Genomic DNA, 19,002 nt, shown 5'->3' with positions numbered 1-19,002 from the left:
GACGACGACAGAGTGGCAGCATATCTATTACAAAACCTTTTCTTTAAAAAAGCACCAAACTTTTAGGGTGCGGCCTATATCCGAGCCAAGACAGTAATTACTCTGGCATTTCTTTCCTTCTATCACTCTTGATATTTGGAGTGTAAAAAAAAAAAAAAAAAAAAAAAAAAAAAAAACAAGCAAGACAATTTTTCGAATCACTGTGGTTCAATCAAGAAAGGTCCTGAGTTTTCACTCCTTATGATAGCAAATGGGAGTTTTTGGAGGGTCCCACAACTACTAAAATTTCTGATCCCTGAGGTTCCCAACTAGTAAGTTCTTCACCATTAACTACAGCATTCTGCATCCTGTCATTCAACCATTGCATTATCCATTGAATTATTTTGACATCCAAGGACTGCAATTTTATTTATACGTTTTTAAAGGGGCACAGTGTCAAATCTCTTACAGAAATCGAGATGGGCTAGATTAACTGTTCCTCCTTGGTCTGTAACCTTAGTTACCCAATCAAAAAGGTTAGTTTGGCTACAAATACAGACTTTTGCATTAATTGACCAGGTACATTTTCTTAGAAGGATCAAAATTCAATTTTGGGGGGGTCGTCTTATAAACGAGCAAATACGGTATACGTGGTATATCTATTAACTGTTAACATTTTGTATTTTTTGTAGGCTGAAGATCTTGTTGCTGGCTTTTTCCCAAAGAAACTATTAGAACTGGATGGCTTTCTTAAGGTATTCACAACTAATCCTTTTCATTAATCTTGGTATGAAGCAAGCTGTACCCTTAACAAAACATATATTGTCTATAACAGGAACCCATATTAAACGTTCAAGATCTAACCCAGATCCATTCTGAGATGAACTTGCCTGTTCCAGATCCTATCTTACTCACTAACAGCCATGATGGATTGGATGCTGTAAGTATTACACATTTATTTATTTGAGGACCAATGATGTGTCTGGCATGACATGGGATTAAACAAGTGTAGACAGTGCTACTGCAACGCCCCAACAGATTATGTTAAGGTGTACTACATGTACTGGAGCCAACCAATGCTGATTAGTGGAGCCCAGCATACCAATCACTATGTGATCAGTAAAATAAGTATTATAATTTTTTTTTTTGGTTTAAAATAAAAATGTAAAAAATACCCCAGTGATGTCACCATGACACTGTAAGGGGAACCACTCAGCTGCAAGAAAAAAAGTCTAGAAAATGTAAAGTTTTCATGAGCAAGTCATAAAATTGGTGCTGTATCTTCCCAATAATCCTAGCATGGAAGTGGTCTATACCTAGAGCTGTAAATTTACACCTGAAGTATGTGCGGGGAATACAAAGCACAACGCGATGACTACAACAAACTTTGACAAAGGCTGATGGTAGAATTGATGCGTGAAAAAGTTAACCCCTGCACCATGACGTACCAGGTACGTCATCCAAAAAAAGAAAATGCCCACGCGTTGCCACAATCATGGTAATCTCAGGGGCTCTGCTGCTGCTGTCTGGGCAGATCAGCACAGCCCCCCCCCCGAGCACCCTTCCCCCAAGCCTTTGATCACTCCCACAGAGAGATTCTGTAGAGTCGGGCAGCTTCAGGGAAGGGGTTGTTTGTTGATTGGGTCCCTACACAAGTGTGGGGACCTGCCACAACATTCCCCTGCTGCCTGATCACTCCGTAAGAGCGACAATGCTGCGTTAACCCCTTCAATTGCATTTTAGGCCCCCACAAGCCTTTTGATCACTCCTACTCCTCTCTGCAGTCGGTGTAACTGCAAGGAGAGGGAAAAAGGGTTCTTCGGTGTTAACCCCTTCAATGCCACCATGACACCATTGTGGCATTGCAGGGGTTAATATTTGTCCCCACAAGCTTGTGAGGACTAAATATCGGTCAATGCTGTGCTCCAATGGACCTTTGGGATGTCAACTTTTAAAACCAGGCACATGTGGTGTTTCTAAAAACAGGACAAATACACTCTTGGATTTTTTTTTTCCATTTGCGCTGGTGGTTATATAAAGTATTCATAGGTGAAACTGAAAATATTTCTATTTTTACCCCCCTAATTTTCCCCACGTTTTTAGATATTTTTCATACTAAATAATGGTCTATATACCGTATTGGCTGCGATATAGGCCGTACCCTTAAAGTTTGGTACTATTTTAAAGAAAAAATACTTTTAAAGAGAAAATACACAGCGGAAGAGTAAAAGTGTTTTATCTAATGAACAGGAATCCATATATTTTTACATTTTTGGTATCTATTATACAATTTGTCAGCATATGTTATATACAAACAGCTGTTTCGAGGTCCCCCCCCTTAATTCATAATGCACCTTATTTATAGATATGCCACTCTGCTTCCTAGAAGTGCCACTACCCCCCCCCGTATTACCAATGCACCCCCAGACTCCCTGGTGTCTAGGGGGGGGCTGGCCGGTGGACATCTGTGCGATGAGTGCAGACAACCTCCGCTGCCGGCATTTCGGTCGGGGCTTCTACGGTGGAGCACCAGAAGGTTATGTCGCGCTGGTGCTCCACCATAGAAGCCCTGACGGAAGTGCCGGCAGCAGAGGTTGTCTACGCACATCGCGCAGATGTCCACGGCTGCCGAGGAGGAGGATCCAGGTCCCCTGCAGTGCTGCGGGGGATCTGGATCCTAACCCTGCTGCTTACCCGCAACAGGGATAAATAGAAAAAAGAAAAAACACCCGCTCCCGGAACTGCATGTCCCGGGCGTCGGGCGATACAAACTGACAAGGGTACACAATATAAAAAAAAAAGGTAGTGCACAAAAATTAAGATAGAAGGATAACAGAATATATAAAATACCGTATTTGCTCGATTATAAGATGACCCTGGTTATAAGACGACCCCCCAAATCTGAATATTAATTTAGGAAAAAAGAAAAAGCCTTAATATAAGATGACCCTATAGGAAATTTTTTTTACCAGTAAATGTTAATTCTATGATTGAGAAAAATATTTTGGTTTTATTTCCTTCTATTTTCCAACCTGCCCCCCCCCCCAGTTATGCACATCTGCCCCAGAAATGCCTTATGCCCCCTATATGCCACTGTGCCCCATAATATGCCTTTTAACCCTATATGCCACTGTGTACTATATATGCCTTTTGACCGCCTATGTGCCACTCTGCCTCCAGAAATGCCTTATACCCCTATATGCCACTCTTACATTAAGGGGGTTAAAAGGCATATTATGGGCCAGAGTGGCATATAGGGAGGTTTAAGGTGTTTTAGGAGGCAGAGTGGCGCATAGTGTTAAAAAGAAATTTCTGGAGGCGGAGTGGCATTAAGGGGGTTAAAAGGCGTTTCATAGAACACTCTGCCTCCAGAAATGCCTTATGCCCCCCATTTAACACTCCCCTGCCCCCCCAACATACCGGTGCTTCTGACTCCCCTGTCATGCAGCCGGGGCAGCGTGTAGATGTTTACGCGATTCGCGTAGACAGCTTACGCTGCAGCCGGAAGGAGGTGTGGCTAGGTGCGGGGAACTCTGATCTCTGACAGCCGGGGAAGGTCTGCGCGATGGACGCAGACAACCCCCGCTGCTAGCCACACCTCCTTCCGGCTGCAGCGTAAGTTTTCTACAGGAATCGCGTAGACATTTACACGCTGCCCCGGCTGCACACCGGGGACTCAGAAGCACTGGTAAGTGGGGCGGGGGGGGGGTTGGGAGACAGGAGGATCCAGGTCCCCTGCAGCTGCGGGGGATCTGGATCTTAGTCGTCTCATAGTCAGACCCATTTGAGATCTGATTATAAGACGACCCCAATTATAAGACGAGGGGTATTTAATCGAGCAAATACGGTATATAAATTAACCCCTTCAGTCTCCTATGGACGGCCGAAGACGCATCCCAAAAATCCCCTATGGACGTACCGGTACGTGGCTGGGACACATTCGCGTGATCGGTCGTTCTGAAATGCACGATTGGGCATTCCCTTCTGGATTGCGTCATTGCTGAGGTTATTGGAGGACAGGATATCCCCTGCCGTAATATCCGGTCGCTCCGATGAGGCACAGACTTGCGGTGCAGGGGAATCGCAGGGAAGAGAGTGAGAAACCATGTTTCTCACCCTCCTCACATGCTGAAAAATGAAACGGAAAATAAAAATTGTGATTTAAAAATAAATCACTAAAATACAAAAAAAAAGTGAGCTAAGTGATGTGATTATGACATCACTGGCATTAACATGTTCAAGAGGTCTATAAGAGGACCGCTAACTTTTTTTTATTGCTTTCTAAGCTTGTTTAACCCCATTACGTGCCTAGCACTGCATTGGCTGTCAATTGACCATTTTTCCATGACATGTCTGGCACTTCCTTGGTCGTTACTGTATTGGATGCGTCTTATACAGTGGTGGTAGTTTTTTTTTTTAAACTGCTGCTTACCTTCATCCGCTGCGGCTGCACAGGAACCCGGTGGAGTCACATGAATGCACATCGCATCACATGACTCTGCTCAGTTCCTGTTCCTGTGCAGCCGTGTCGAGCAAGGCAGAGGGGAAAGTCGGCAAGCGGCAGCAGAAGATATCATGCACAGGCAGCCAGTACAATTACTTTATGTAATATATACCGTATTTGCTCGATTATAAGACGACCCTGATTATAAGATGACCCCCCCCCCCAAAATCTAAATTTAATTTAGGAAAAAACATCCTGAATATAAGACTACCCTATAGGAAAAAAAGTTTTACTAGTAAATATTAATTCATGTAAAAATATTTCATATTTAATAAAAGCTATGATTGAGAAAAATATATATTTTTTATTTGCCAACCTGCCCCCCAGGGTTGCCACTCTGCCCCCAGAAATGCCTTATACCCCCTATTTGCCACTCTGCCCCATGATGTGCCTTTTAACCCTCTATATGCCACTCTGCCTCCAGAAATGTCTTATACCCTCCTATATGCCACTCTGCCCCATGAGTGGCATATAGGGGGTTAAAAGGCATATCATGGGGCAGAGTGGCATATAGGGGGTTAAAAGGCATTTCTAGATATAAATAAATAAATAAATATATATATATATATATATATATATATATATATATATATATATATATATATATATATATATATATACTGCTAACAGCAATCACACTCCTATCAAGCCAAGGCAGCCAGTACATTTTGGAACCTGGGGATGATAGGAGTGTACAGCCTCCCTATGCCATGCTACCACCACCACCCTCCTTACACATCCATGCTATCACACACACATTCACAAACATTTAAATACTCGTTCATTCCGTTAATCACCCATACTTGCTCAAAAACCCTCCCCATCTCCTTACCTGAACTGCAGATCTCTCACTCGAAGACTTCTGCAGGGGCCTGGCTGTGCGTGCAACTTCTCTGGCCCCGCCCCCAGAGGAAGGAGGGGGAGGCAGAATTATGTGACACTCTGCTAGCTTCCTGTCCTCCTGCTGCTAGTAGAAGAGACGCTGCTCGCGACCAAAGCACCGGTAAGCAGCCTGGCCCCAGCAGACATTTTTTTTGATGTCTGATTAGAAGACGACCTCGATTATAATCAAGCAAATACGGTATATATTTTTTAATTTTGGCCCCCAAAAATAGGGGAGCATCCAATACTTGGGGAAATATGGTAAGTGGTTCCCATGCACACCAGCTTTCATTGAAAAGTGTACTTGAAAACCCAGAGCTGGTTGCTGTGGCCAGTTTCGGTCATAAAATACGCAGGTGGAATGTCTGAACTCTTAAGGAGTGTCTTCATTTTTCCCCTATATGCATAATTTAAAACTGAAAATCCAGCCGTCATATGAAGTTTAATATTTTTACCGTTTTAAATGAATGTGGAGATTTGAGAATTATCCCTATGCTTTTGCTCCTCACCTCCCTTCTTTGGCTTGCAAGAGGTAATTTCATCTGAAAATATCTCCTGTTTGTCAATGTCTATGCCGTACACTTCAGCGTGAGAGTTCCAGGGGGGTCTGAAACCCCATTCATGCACACATGCTCAGAAAGTATTATTGTTGGTAGCTACTTTAATTAGCATTTTGCATTGGTGGGGATGTTTGGGGATATTAACCTTTAACCTGGAATATGTGTAACTCTAGAATCAATTTTACTACTTTTTAAATGTATTTTTTTTTTTTTTCAGCCGACTTTGAAGAAAAGGAAACTGGAAGATGCAGATGATACCTTTACAGGTATATACCCGAGTGCATTGTAAAGCTCTTTAGATTGAAGATGTCATACTTCCTATGTTAGCATCAAGATAATACATATAAATGCAATTTGTCCCATTCCGCATAAAATAAATTTAGTATAATTACTGACAGGTTTATTGAATTGAGTTAATAGACAATTTGCAAGTGAAGTACCCTAGACATATTTATTGGCATGCATTCTCTATGGTATCTTTAGAAAAAGGAAAAAAAAATTCTCTAGAATGTAATTGCACTTGCTTTTGCTTACAGTACAGATATCTACAATAGGTCTCAAAATTATAAAGAATAAAGATGTAGGCAGTAGTTATAAAGGCTATCTTAATGTACATGAGGGTCATCTAATTTCAGATTTTGAATATGGAAACACTAAAAGGGCTCACTGACTAATATGATCACTGCTGCATATTAGCCTAGAGCCTCGGCTCCTGTGGGATGGCAGACCATCTATGTCATGACTGTGGGCAGATCACCCTATTGGGTGACTTCTCTCCCTGGCATGCAATTGCTCCATGGCTGTCCCTTGTAAGCGGACCATATCTGCTTTGACTAGGCACCACTGACTCTGTGAGTGAATTTACTCTGTGCTATATGCCTTTAAAATGCAGTGCAGTTTAGACACCAGAGCAGGTAGCGTGGGGGGGGGGCGTCTGAGGAGCTAGTTTTTTTCTAGGAAATCTTTTCAACAAGATGGAACATGTCTGTGGGAATTTGTGGCTATTTCATATGTGAAATTAGGCACTGTTGTTGGATGAGAAGGCATGGCTCCCAATTGATGTTGCAAGTTAATTGTTTGGCGTTAAGGTCAGGGTTCTGTGCGGGTCTCATTCCTCCACACCAAACTCATCAAGCTATTTCTTTATGGACCTTGCTTTGTGCACTAGGGCACAGTCATGCTGGAACAGGAAAGGGTTTTCCCCAAAGTGGTGCCCCAAAATTGGAAGCGTACAATTGTCTGAAATGTCTGCTGTATATTATCCTTCACTAGGATTAAGAAGGTCAAGCACAAACCACTGAAATAAAGCCTCAGAAAATTATCCCTCCTCCACCAAACATTGAAACTTTGTTCCAGGAAGTTAACCCAGATTCATCATAGTGAAGTGTGATTCATGATATTTCCACTGCCCCAGTGGTAGTGTGCTTCACTCCATTCTAAAAAAAAAAAAAAAAAAAAAAAAAAAAAAACCCTCAGCAGGTTTACATGAAAAAAATATATGTATAAACAGTATTATACTATTGTGTATATAAGAGAGATATTAACCCCCCACTCAATGTTGTTGTTCCTCCATGAGCATCAGCTCAGGATTTTAAAAGCAAAAATTACAATTTATTATTAGTAAAAGTTAACAGCAAACAGAGTTCCATGCTTTGCCTGTGTAGTTTGTGCTACTTCCAGGTGGGCGTGTCACCAATTTGCATAACACGTTTCACCCAATCAGGCTTCCTCAGATGCATACCAGTCCCTCCTCTTCATTGTCCTTATATGCTCTGCTGCATTAGATCTACCAGGTGGCGTTCCTTTATGTGCAGCTGATGTTTAAATCCAATATTATTAGACACTTTATATAGAAAAGTTTGTCCATATTTAACACGTATATTTAAGTGTCCATAACAATGTCCATATTGCACAAAGAGAATCATATTAAAAAGACACTTATCTATAAAACATCGTAAGTCGTATTATAAGTTAGAAAATGGTTTAGAGACCTATCAAGCAAATCTATATAGGGCATATAGTATTCCTCACATAATAATTTATAAAGATCGCGTATAAATACCAATATAGATATATATTACATAATTTAAAACGAGCATATAAAAATATACCGTATTTGCTCGATTATAAGACGACCCCCCAAATCTGAATATTAATTTAGGGAAAAAAAGAAAAAGCCTGAATATAAGATGACCCTATAGGAAAAAAGTTTTACCAGTAAATGTTAATTCATCTAAACTTTTTTTTTATTAAAAGCTATGATTGAGAAAAATATTTTGGTTTTATTTCCTTCTATTTTCCAACCTGCCCCCCCCAGTAATGCACATCTGCCCCAGAAATGCCTTATACCCCCTATATGCCACTGTGCCCCATGATATGCCTTTTGACCCCCTATGTGCCACTCTGCCTCCAGAAATTCCTTATGACCCCCATTTAACACTCGCCGCCCCCCCCCCCAACTTACCGGTGCTTCTGACTCCCCTGTCATGTAGCCGGGCCAGCGTGTAAATGTCTACACGATTCGTGTAGAAAACTTACGCTGCTGCCAGAAGGTGTGGCTAGCAGCGGGGGTTGTCTGCGTCCATCACGCAGACCTTCCCCCCCTGTCAGAGATCAGAGTTCCCCGCACTGGTGCAGACAACCCCCGCTGCTAGCTACACCTTCTTCTGGCTGCAGCGTAAGTTGTCTACACGAATCGCGTAGACATCTACATTCTGCCCCGGCTACACACCGGGGACTCAGAAGCACCGGTAAGTTGGGGGGGGGCACAGGAGGATCCAGGTCCCCTGCAGCTGCGGGGGATCTGGATCTTAGTCGTCTCATAGTCGGACCTATTTGAGGTCTGATTAAAAGACGACCCCGATTATAAGACGAGGGGTATTTTTCAGAGCAAATACGGTATATAGAAGATAAACATTTAAAATCACACGCACACATATATTTTATTTCATATCTCATGACCTGAATAAATATAAAAAAGGAAATTGTCTGCAGCTCAGCGTCAGGCTTTTCCGGTAGCTCCCATGTCCCCTGGCTCCACGGTCTAGTGCGTCTTTCGAAGCAGCGTGTAGTGGGGAAGTCAACGATGGGAACTGGGGGCCAGATCTGACCAAAGGGTGAGAGGGAGTTTAATTTGCAGGCTGGAGTGTAGGAGGGGGTTACTGAAGGGACCCTGGGCAGCTGATGATGGGATAAGAGAGAGACTGGCGACCGGATCAGGCCAAAGGGTGGGAGCGGAGGTAATTAATGCATACCTTACAGTAGTCTGGCACGTGTTCTCCACTTAGATCCGAAGTAGCATCTGTCTGAAGTAAGTTAAACGTTGCCTTTAAAACAAAAGTATACATTTTTTTTTTTTGTCGACTTAGTCGATTAGTTTCAGCATTAAGCTTGTCTGCACAGAGCCCTGACCTTAACCTCATCAAACACCTTTGGGGATGAGCTGGAACAGAGATTGAGAACCAAGCCTTCTTGTCCAACCTGACCTCACAAATGCTGTACTGGATGAATGGGGAAAAAATCCAACACTCAAGTCTTCCCAGAAAAGTGGAAGCTGTTATGGCGGGAAGGGGGGGGGTTGGCAACTACATGTTAATATCTATAATTAGAATGCAATGTTATAAAATTCTGTGTCAGGTGTCAATACTTTTGTCCATATAGTGTGTGTGTGTGTGTGTATATAATCCACTTGTGTCTGTACTCAATCTTAAATCAGGAACGATAGTTCTTGACGCTCGAATACAGAGCCAATAAACTAAAGTCTGTCAAAAAGGCACACTCACGAGACGTGAAATCTTATAAGAGCGTGTAATTTATTTGATTAAACATAAAAAATATTTTAGTTCTGGTATCGGACCTTTATCGAGATATTAACACATGCAAAGGAATGAACAATTATACATTCACCTGATACACGTGTATTGCAACAATTAACCGCCAATAATGTTGACTCATGCCAACTGTATATGCTATCCAGTATTTCAATAAATAGAGAGGCGCCTCCACTGATTAACTTGGGAAACCTCTTTTCGCCTCCCTAATTTCATGTGAATGAATAGTGATTTGATTTACTTTTTCTTTTGATGTATCTTACTAAAATGATCTTTGCAATATTTCTATATACGGGTGCCTGATTCTGGTGCTCTGAATTGATATTTTCATATCTGTAGGTTTGTTTTTAAGATTTATCTACTAATCAGTTGAGCAGTTTCAGTGTATCTCCTATTGGAGACACTATAACACACATTAAACAAAGTACACAAATGTACAATTGTGTTTTTTGTTTGTTTTATGGTTCCATTATACATAGTAGGATATATTGCAAGTTTAACGTTTCAGTTTTCTATAGCAACCAGTAGAGATTCCTCTCTATCCATTGATACTCAATACTATGTTTAGTTGATGGTTGATTTTCTTTGTGTGAATTTTAGCAGCTCGTGGAGCCGCCGTTAATATCTTGCTAAAGGTCTGGAGCGAAACATCAATGAGGTTCTGTTGAACAGAATAAATGACTTGCTCTTACATAATTTCAAGTCCCATGTGTGTGTGTATGTGAATGTGAACCTCTTTCCTTTGTCAAGGTATTGCTTTTGTCTTGACAAAGTGAGGTTTATACTCTTGAAAGCTTATTCTTAAAATGAAATGTTAGTCCAATGTAATTTGTGTATTATACGTTTGTACGTATTATACGTTTGTACGTATTATGAAAATAACAAAAATAAAAATTTAAAGGAGTAATTTGTGTATTAATTGAAATACCAATTTCTATTTTTTTTATATATATATCTTAAATTTTCTTCCCAAAAGAAATAAATTGATTCAGAATTCCATAAAATTTACTTACCTCATTTATTCCCAGAGATGTAACATCTCTGCAGTTCAGGAAAACAGATTTATGCCACACTAATCCAAAGCCCAATAATGTATGTTACCACAAGCAGATGCCCATGTCTGTTCAAACATCAGATATCCTTACAGGTCTTACGAAAGTGATCAAAGTCTAGTAAGCTGTATCTATTAGACGTGCAAATTGGGCCAAAAATGTAGACACATTTTTCGGTTTGTTTTCATCAAATACACACATTCACTTACACTCTCTAAATGTTTCCCTAACTTCTCTGCCGACCACTTCCACATCTCCTTCCTCATATTCTATCTTCTCCCTTCCCTTCTATTTTTCATCTTTAATCTGGTAACTTTTCTTCAGTCACATCTCTGTGGACATAACTGGGTAACTTCAGCCGAAATGGCGGCACTGCAGTGAAGTCCTACTCGATCCTCTAATCGGGGGAGAGGATGTCACTGCAGGTGGCATAATTTTGCCCTCACGTGAACTGAGGGCAAAATGGTGGTGCTCGCAATGACGTCTCCCCTGATTGGAGGTTCAGGAGAGCATGTTACAATATTGCCCTCAGATGGCGCTTTCGGGGATATCCTCTGGGAGGAAGGTCACTGCAGTGCCACCATTTTGGGGGAAGTTGCCGGGTTAAGCCTGCGGAGATCGGATCGGAGAGGTTACCAGATTAGATATAATATAAAGGGGAAAAAATGCTAAAATGGCAAGAAGACCTGGAAACATTTAGAAAGCACGAGAGAGATAGTGAATGAGTGATAATGAACCCACAAATTGCGGATGAAAATTCTGAGCTGTTTGTGTGTGCCCTCATTTTTTGGGCTTGGTATGAATCGCTGTATATACCAAAATTCGGTAAATTTGAAATTTTTATGAATCTAGATGCCCAAGTATGTGGAATTATTGGAGTATATTAGCAACATCATTTATTACCAAATTAGATGAGTCATGCAATGAATTGTTCCATTTTCAAAGGCACAAAGGTTTTTGTGATGCCCAACGGCATGCTGAAGAGCAACACACAACTGGTGGAGATAATTGAGAAAGTTAAGCCAGAAATTAGGCTGCTAATCGAGAAATGCAACACGGTGAGTGTTAATGGTCATACATTCCTTGTATTGTAATTATGATCAAGTGGTGTCAACCCTATTAAACATTTTTGTTAATGCTTGCTATTTGAACAAATGTCTGCAAAAAGTATATGCAGTGTTGCGGGATTTAAATATTAGTTGGTGAGTTTGTTTTTTTTTTTTTTTTTTTTTTTCTTCGGTTTAGCAAAGTCACATCAAGTGCAGCCTGTTGATCCAATTGACAAAAAAACCCTCATTTATTTCTCAATGCTAAGTTATATATTTGCCCTTATTTAAAGGTATTGAATTTGATAGCACAAAACCAATACATAGTGAATTTAATATCTGTTCTTTTTGTGAAGAACCCAAAATAAAATTCCTTCATTGAAATCTGAATAGGTGACCTCTTGTTCTTTGCACAATCCTTTTAATGAACAGATCTGCAGAGTGACTGGTATTGTTTCCCTGTCAGGGCTGTCCAAGTTTTTTCTGCAGTGGGCCACTTCATCAGAAATGTACGTGTGTGTGTGGGCCGCACTCATTTTTCTGAGAGAAAATATGGCCTTTTTGTTTTATAATGCATATTAAGACAGGGTTAATTTGGCGATTAATTAAAAAAGTAGTGGACAGGTTTGATCAACTTAAATATGTAATTGTATCAATACTAAATTACTTAAGCAGTCCACAAGCCATTTAAAACAAGTTTAGCCAAATAATTTTACTTCTTATTTTACTGACATAATAATAAAAGCTACAAGAACCCAAACAGTGTTTCTCAAACTAGGTTTTAATAAAAAGTTGTTAGTAAATATTCATGTTATCTATTTTTCATATTTAATAAAAACTGAGAAAAAAGCCTTGTTTATATTTTCTTTTATTTACCAAACTGCCCCCAGTTATGCACATCTGACCCCCAGCTTGCCACTCTGCCCCCATATATGCCTTATACCTCTTAAATGCCAGATTCCGCTGTGCCCCCATATAGGCCTTATACTCCTTATATGCCAGTGATATGCAACTGAGCCCCCTGATATACCTTTTACCCCCAGATATGTTTTATGCCCCCCTGATAGAGAGGCAGAATGGCGTATGGGAGGGGGAGGAGCCAGAGTGGTGTATGGGAGGGTGGCTCCCATACACCCCTCTGACTCCTCCCCCCCTCCCATACATCGCTCTGCCTCTCTACCCGGCTCCGTTGCTGACAGGCACTTTCACTGCAGCTTCAAAGAAGCCTCAGCGTAAGTGAAGGGCAGTAACGATGCGATGCAGACCCCCACCGGCTGACAGAGGATGATTCTCTGTCAGCCGGTGGGGGTCTGCGCGATGCGCACAGACAGCCTCCGTTACTGCCCTTCACTTACGCTGAGGCTTCTATGAAGCTGCAGTGAAAGTGCCTGTCAGCGAAAAGAAAAAATGTCGGTGCGCTAAGCTAGTCTCAGGCTCAAAAAATACAAATGTATAATATGAGGCCTACCAAACAGTGTGAGCATGCTGCAAATACAGTGTGTTGGCTGTACAATGTATACAAAAAACAAAATACTGTCTGCGCTTCTCACCCTAATAAAGTTGGCAACCAATATATAAGCATAATATAAATGAGAGGTTTTGGTTATATGAATTGGCCAAAGCATAATTAAGCTCACCCGCCACGTCAAGGCAAAGTGCCTGTCAGCAACGGAGGTTCACAAAGCACCAGGGAGTCGGGAGAGAGGCAGAGTGATGTATGGGAGGGGGGAGAGAGACGGAAGTGAGAGACCGGCCGACAGTGAAGGGGATCTGGATTCTAGTGTTATAATCCGATCTCTGTTTGAGGTCGGATTATAGATGGAGAGGAGTTTTTCAGAGCATTTGCTCTGGAAAAAAACCTCTTTTTATAATCGATAAAAATCGATTCGACTAATCGAGAATGAAAATCGTTGACAACGATTTTCATTATAGTTTATCGATTTTATCGATTAGTTGTTTCAGCCCTACAAAATAGAATCTTATGGGATTGGGAGTAATCGGTAAACTAAAAAAAGTCGTCATACATGGGACGCCTGAAGCCACAATTTAGAGTAGGGCTGCAAAAACTAATTGATAAAATCGTTAATCGATAATGAAATTCGTTGGCAACGAATTTCATTATCGATTAGTTGAATCTATTTTTATCGATTTATAAAATGAGGGGTTTATCAGAGCAAACGCTTTATTATAAATAAACTGCAAACTCTGAATTTAGATCCTATGGATTAGGGAGTGGCTGAGTGACACACGAGGGTTGTAGTCAATGGCGTATATTCAGAGCAAGGTCTTGTTACCAGTGAGATACCTCGGGGATCTGTACTTGGACCAATTATCTTTAGTATTTTTATTAGTGATGTTGCAGATGCTCTTGATGGAAAGGTATGTTTTTTTTGCTGACGACACAAAAATAGGGCTGCAACAACTAATCGATAATGAAAATCGTTGCCAACGAATTTCATTATCGATTAGTTGAATCTATTTTTATTGATGAGGGTTTTTTCAGAGCAAACACTCTGAAAAACACCCGTTTTATAATCAGTTTGTGACTCACAGCAGCAGTTCCTACTTACCAGTCCCTCCCTGCAATCACTGCCGGAGAAAGAAAGGGGCGGGGCCAATTGGCACTGCAGGGTGGGAGAAAGGGGCAGGGCCAAATGGCAGATTTGCCCATTTCCTATGGCATCCACATGGCTGTGACACTCATCTATAAAATTAATATCGGGGCAGTTGTGGTTGATGGGGTCTTCAGGGTTAAATTAGGGGCAGCTGTGGTTGATGGGGTCTTCAGGGTTAAATTAGGGGCCGCTGTGGTTGATGGGGTCTTCAGGGTTAATTTAGGGGCAGTTGTGGTTAATGGGGTCTTCTCTTCAGGGTTAATTTAATTTAATAAGGTAAACTTAAGGTGCAGTTAGAGGTAAAGGGGGGGGCAAACTAAGGGGAATCTAAATCCTGGGGTCAGTGAAGATTATTAATGTTTTGTATTGTGTCTGTGAACGAGTCTGCAAATCTATGAGTGCACTATGGCATATCAGGGGGGTATAGGGCATACCTGGGGAGGACAGAGTGACATATCAGGGGGTATAAGGCATATGTGAGGAGGGCAGCGTGGCATTTTTATCAGTTTTGTTTTTTTTTATTCTGCCATTTGTTTTTAAACTTCCTATGTTACTTAAATTATTTTAAATAAATGAAAAATTTACATTTTTTTATCCGATTAATCGAAAAAATAATCAGCCAACTAATCGATTATGAAAATAATCATTAGCTGCAGCCCTACACAAAAATTTGCAACAGGGTTGATGTTCCTGGAGGGAGAAGCCAAATGGCAAATGATTTAGGTAAACTGGAAAAATTAGCAAAAGGTTCGATAGGGGGCGCTCGTGTATTCCGCTCAATATAAACAAAATAAAAATAAAAAACAATAGTGCAGGTGTATAAGAAATTCATGTGCCCTGCGTATTGCAGATTTTGCACTCAGTGTTTTTGTGTAGTTCAATGGGATATGTCAAAGAAAGGAACAAGAGAGGAACCAATAGTGTATATTGCATATGTCGCTAAAGGCGCAACAAATAGAGTTGTACTTACACTAACACAAGTGTAAAGATGCCCGTAGTCGCTGGTGACGTTCTGGTTGCATCCGTGTCCTCCTCTGTTTGATGGATCAAATGATCAATATTAGTGGATGTGTGGTGTCAAACAACCACTGTCCACATAAGCGATATGGTAAAATGTATATTTATTCCAAAATAACAATAAACTGGATCTATGACAGATGCAGCTAAAAAACTAGACAAATAAAATAAATAAATGAAAAGCACTAGTACACATAAAAATGGTAAAAGAAGTCCAAAAAAGTCACTCAACGCGTTTCGCCATAAAAGGCTTCAAACTGGAAAAATGGTCAGAGCTGTGGCAACTGGTATTTAATGTGGATAAATGCAAAGTAATGCATCTAGGGCCAAGGGCAGAGTATAGAATATTTGATACTGTCCTAACCTCAACGTGACTGGAAGGGATTTAGGAGTAATTATTTCTGAGTATTTAAAGGTAGGTAGACAATGCAGTAGAGCAGCAGGTTATTCTAGCAGAATGCTTGCTTGTATAGCGAGAGGTATTGGCTGTAGAAGAGGGAAGTGCTTATACCGTTGTACAGACCGTATCTCCAGAAGTATATAGATACTATTTTCATAATCGATTAGTTGGCAGATTATCTTTTCGATCGGATAAAACAAAATATGCACATTTTTTTGTTTATTTAAAATTAAAATGTATAATTTACATTAAGATGAGTGAATAACACTTTTATCTCTTTATCACTTTCTCTATTTGCCTTCTTATTTTACTGACATAATAATTAAAGCTATATTTTAAAGGTACAAGAACCCAAAACACATTATTTCTCAAACTACCAAATGTTTTACTAGTAAATATTCATTCTTGTAAACAATTTTTTCATATTTAAAAAAAAACTAGGATTGAGAAAAATGCCTCTTGTTTATATTTTCTTTGCCAACCTGCCCCCAGTTATGCACATCTCACCCCAGCTTGCCACTTTTCCCAGAATTGCCTTATACCTACTATATGCTATTCTGTCCCCCGATATGCCTTTTACCCCCCTATATGCCACTGTGCCCCCCGATATGCCTTATAGCCTCCTGATATAAGAAAAACTGACAGCGCTAAAATAGGTATAAAAATATGCTTTAATAAATATAGACAAAAAAGAATAGATAATATACAATACAATATAAATACATGGAAAATACAAACAATAAATCAAATATTACAGCAATCAAAACATAAAAAACACTAATTAAAGTATGCACTTTATAGGCCCCGGAAAAAAATTCGACCTGGCCCACCAGGGGTTAGTATATCAACAGAAGCATTTGCTCTGAAAAAAACTAATTTTATAAATCTATAAAAATGGATTCAACTAATCGATAATGAAAATCGTTGGCAACGATTTTCATAATCTATTTATTTTATCGATTCGTTGTTGCAGGCCTACTAAAATGGTTCATGGATTACAGTATAAACCATACCAGGACAGGTTAACCCCATCCGTACCGATGACGTACCTGGTACTTGCTGGTTGGGTTACGTCACCCACAGACTGGGGACGTACCAGGTACGTCATCAATGATGCGCGATCCAGCGTCGCTATGGATGCTGGGATCGCGAGGGGCGGTTGCTACTGACCGATGGGTGTCCCTAGCGATCTGTAGCAGGCACTCCCCCTCAATTCCTTGCATGTGATCGCTTTGAAGCGAATCACGAGCACGGAATTAAAATATTCAAATAAAACTGCAGTCTTAAAGGGAAGACGCAGTAGAAGAACGCCGGTCCTGAAGGGGTTAAAGGATCTTAACATAACATATATAGCCTGGAAGAAAGACGTGAGAGGGGTGATATGATAGAAACATTTAAAGGGAATCAACCAGATAAAGGAAGAGAGTTTATTTAAAAGGAGAAATACTACCACAACAAGAGGACATACCGTATTTTCCGGCGTATAAGACGACTTTTTAACCCGTGAAAATCTAATCAAAAGTCGGGGGTCGAGAATCACGAATCTCTAGGGGAGGGGTGAGTGGAGAAGCCGCCTCCCCTGGGCCGGTCTTCAGGGCCGCGCCGAGGTAGGTGCAAGATCGTGATCTCCCCAACTAGCCCTGATCAGCGGAGTGCCCGATGAGCAGGGCTGGTTGGGGAGATCACGACCTCCCTCTAACTAGCCCAACATTAGGGAGCTCGAGGTCTGGCAGGGTTAGGATACAGATCCCCTGCAGCGGTGCAGGGGACCTGCATCCTCCTCTCTCCGATACACTCAGACAGCCTCCCCTGCCGGCACTTTCCACCGGGGAGTGCCGGCACGGGAGGTTGTCTAAGCGCATCCTGCAGACATGCAGCGGCGATGCGCGTAAACCCCCGCTGCCAGCACGTCTGCTCGGTGTGCTTTAACAATCTCCCATGGGGGGAGTCCCGGCAAGGGAGATTGTTAAAGCACATCGTGCAGACGTGCCGGCAGCGGAGGTTGTTTACGCTTGCTGGTGAACGTCTGCGCGGTAAGCTTTAACAATCCTCCTTACCAGTGCAGAACGGTATACAACTTCCGGTGCTGGAAGATATCTATAGTAGGGATGCACTGAAATGAAAATTCTGAACCCAAACAGAAAATTATCCCCCCTCCTTAGAAACCCCCCCCACACACACTTTTATTAACAGTAATAAACACACCAAAAAGGGACAAAAAAAACTGCAATAACTATTATATATAACAGCAATCACACTATCATGCCCAGGCAACCAGTACATGCTGGAACCTGGGCGTGATGGGTGTACAATTACAGGCTCCCTATGACACACACACACACACATATATATTTATTCCTTTTATCACGCATTTGCTCATTAAAGAAAAAAAAATAAGTGAGTCCTAAAGTTGGTGCTGCCATGGAAGTAGTTTAAATACCAGCATTTGTGTGAGAAAAAACCCCAAATTGCTATCGCAAAGGCTTATGGTACAGAGAATGCATGGAAAGTGTTAAAATACCACTATTTGAAATACCCTTAGGTGGCTAGTTTTCAAAAATACATGGTTTGATGCGGCTAAATTAAATCAGCCAGCTTATAAAATGTCCCAAATAGGACATGGGACAGGAAGAACAGATGTGAAAATTGTTAGCTAAAAACCTGAATTGCTCATGACCCAAATGTGGCCTTTTAACTAAGGCTGCAACTAACTATTTTCATAATATATTAGTTCGCCGATTATTTTATTTTTTTCGATTAATCAGATAAAAAAATATACATTTTTCATTTATTTAAAATAATTTAATAAAGTAATGTAGGATGTTAAATACAAATGGCAGAATAAAATAAACTTTGATAGATATGCATTTTTATTTCCCAACCTGCCCCTAGTTATGCACATTTGAGCCCAGGCTTGCCACACTGCCTCCTAGACAGGCCACTCCGCCCTCCCCACATATGCCTTATACCCCCTTATATGTCATTCCATCCTCCCCAGGTATACCGTATACCCCCCTGATATGCCATAGTGCACTCATAGATTTGCAGACTCATTCAGACACAATACTTTTATAAATAAATACTGGGTTAATCTTCACTGCCCCCAGGATTTAGATT

The 19,002-nt window shown here is 40.9% G+C and overlaps 1 protein-coding gene across 1 annotated transcript in view; it reads left to right on the top strand.

Annotated features, from left to right (window-relative positions):
* PSME3 (proteasome activator subunit 3) overlaps positions 1 to 19,002 on the top strand; it is a 51,992-nt gene that overhangs the window by 11,998 nt on the left and 20,992 nt on the right. The window contains exons 3-6 of the mRNA XM_053453935.1: positions 672 to 734; positions 815 to 919; positions 6,143 to 6,191; positions 11,753 to 11,865. Coding sequence (XP_053309910.1) covers positions 672 to 734; positions 815 to 919; positions 6,143 to 6,191; positions 11,753 to 11,865 — 330 coding nt within the window. The remainder of the gene's footprint in view (positions 1 to 671; positions 735 to 814; positions 920 to 6,142; positions 6,192 to 11,752; positions 11,866 to 19,002) is intronic.

This window comes from Spea bombifrons, chromosome 13 (genome assembly GCF_027358695.1).
Source record: "Spea bombifrons isolate aSpeBom1 chromosome 13, aSpeBom1.2.pri, whole genome shotgun sequence".
NCBI lineage: Eukaryota > Metazoa > Chordata > Amphibia > Anura > Pelobatidae > Spea > Spea bombifrons.
Note: the sequence above shows the minus strand (reverse complement) of the source record. Positions and strands in the feature narration are given on the sequence as shown.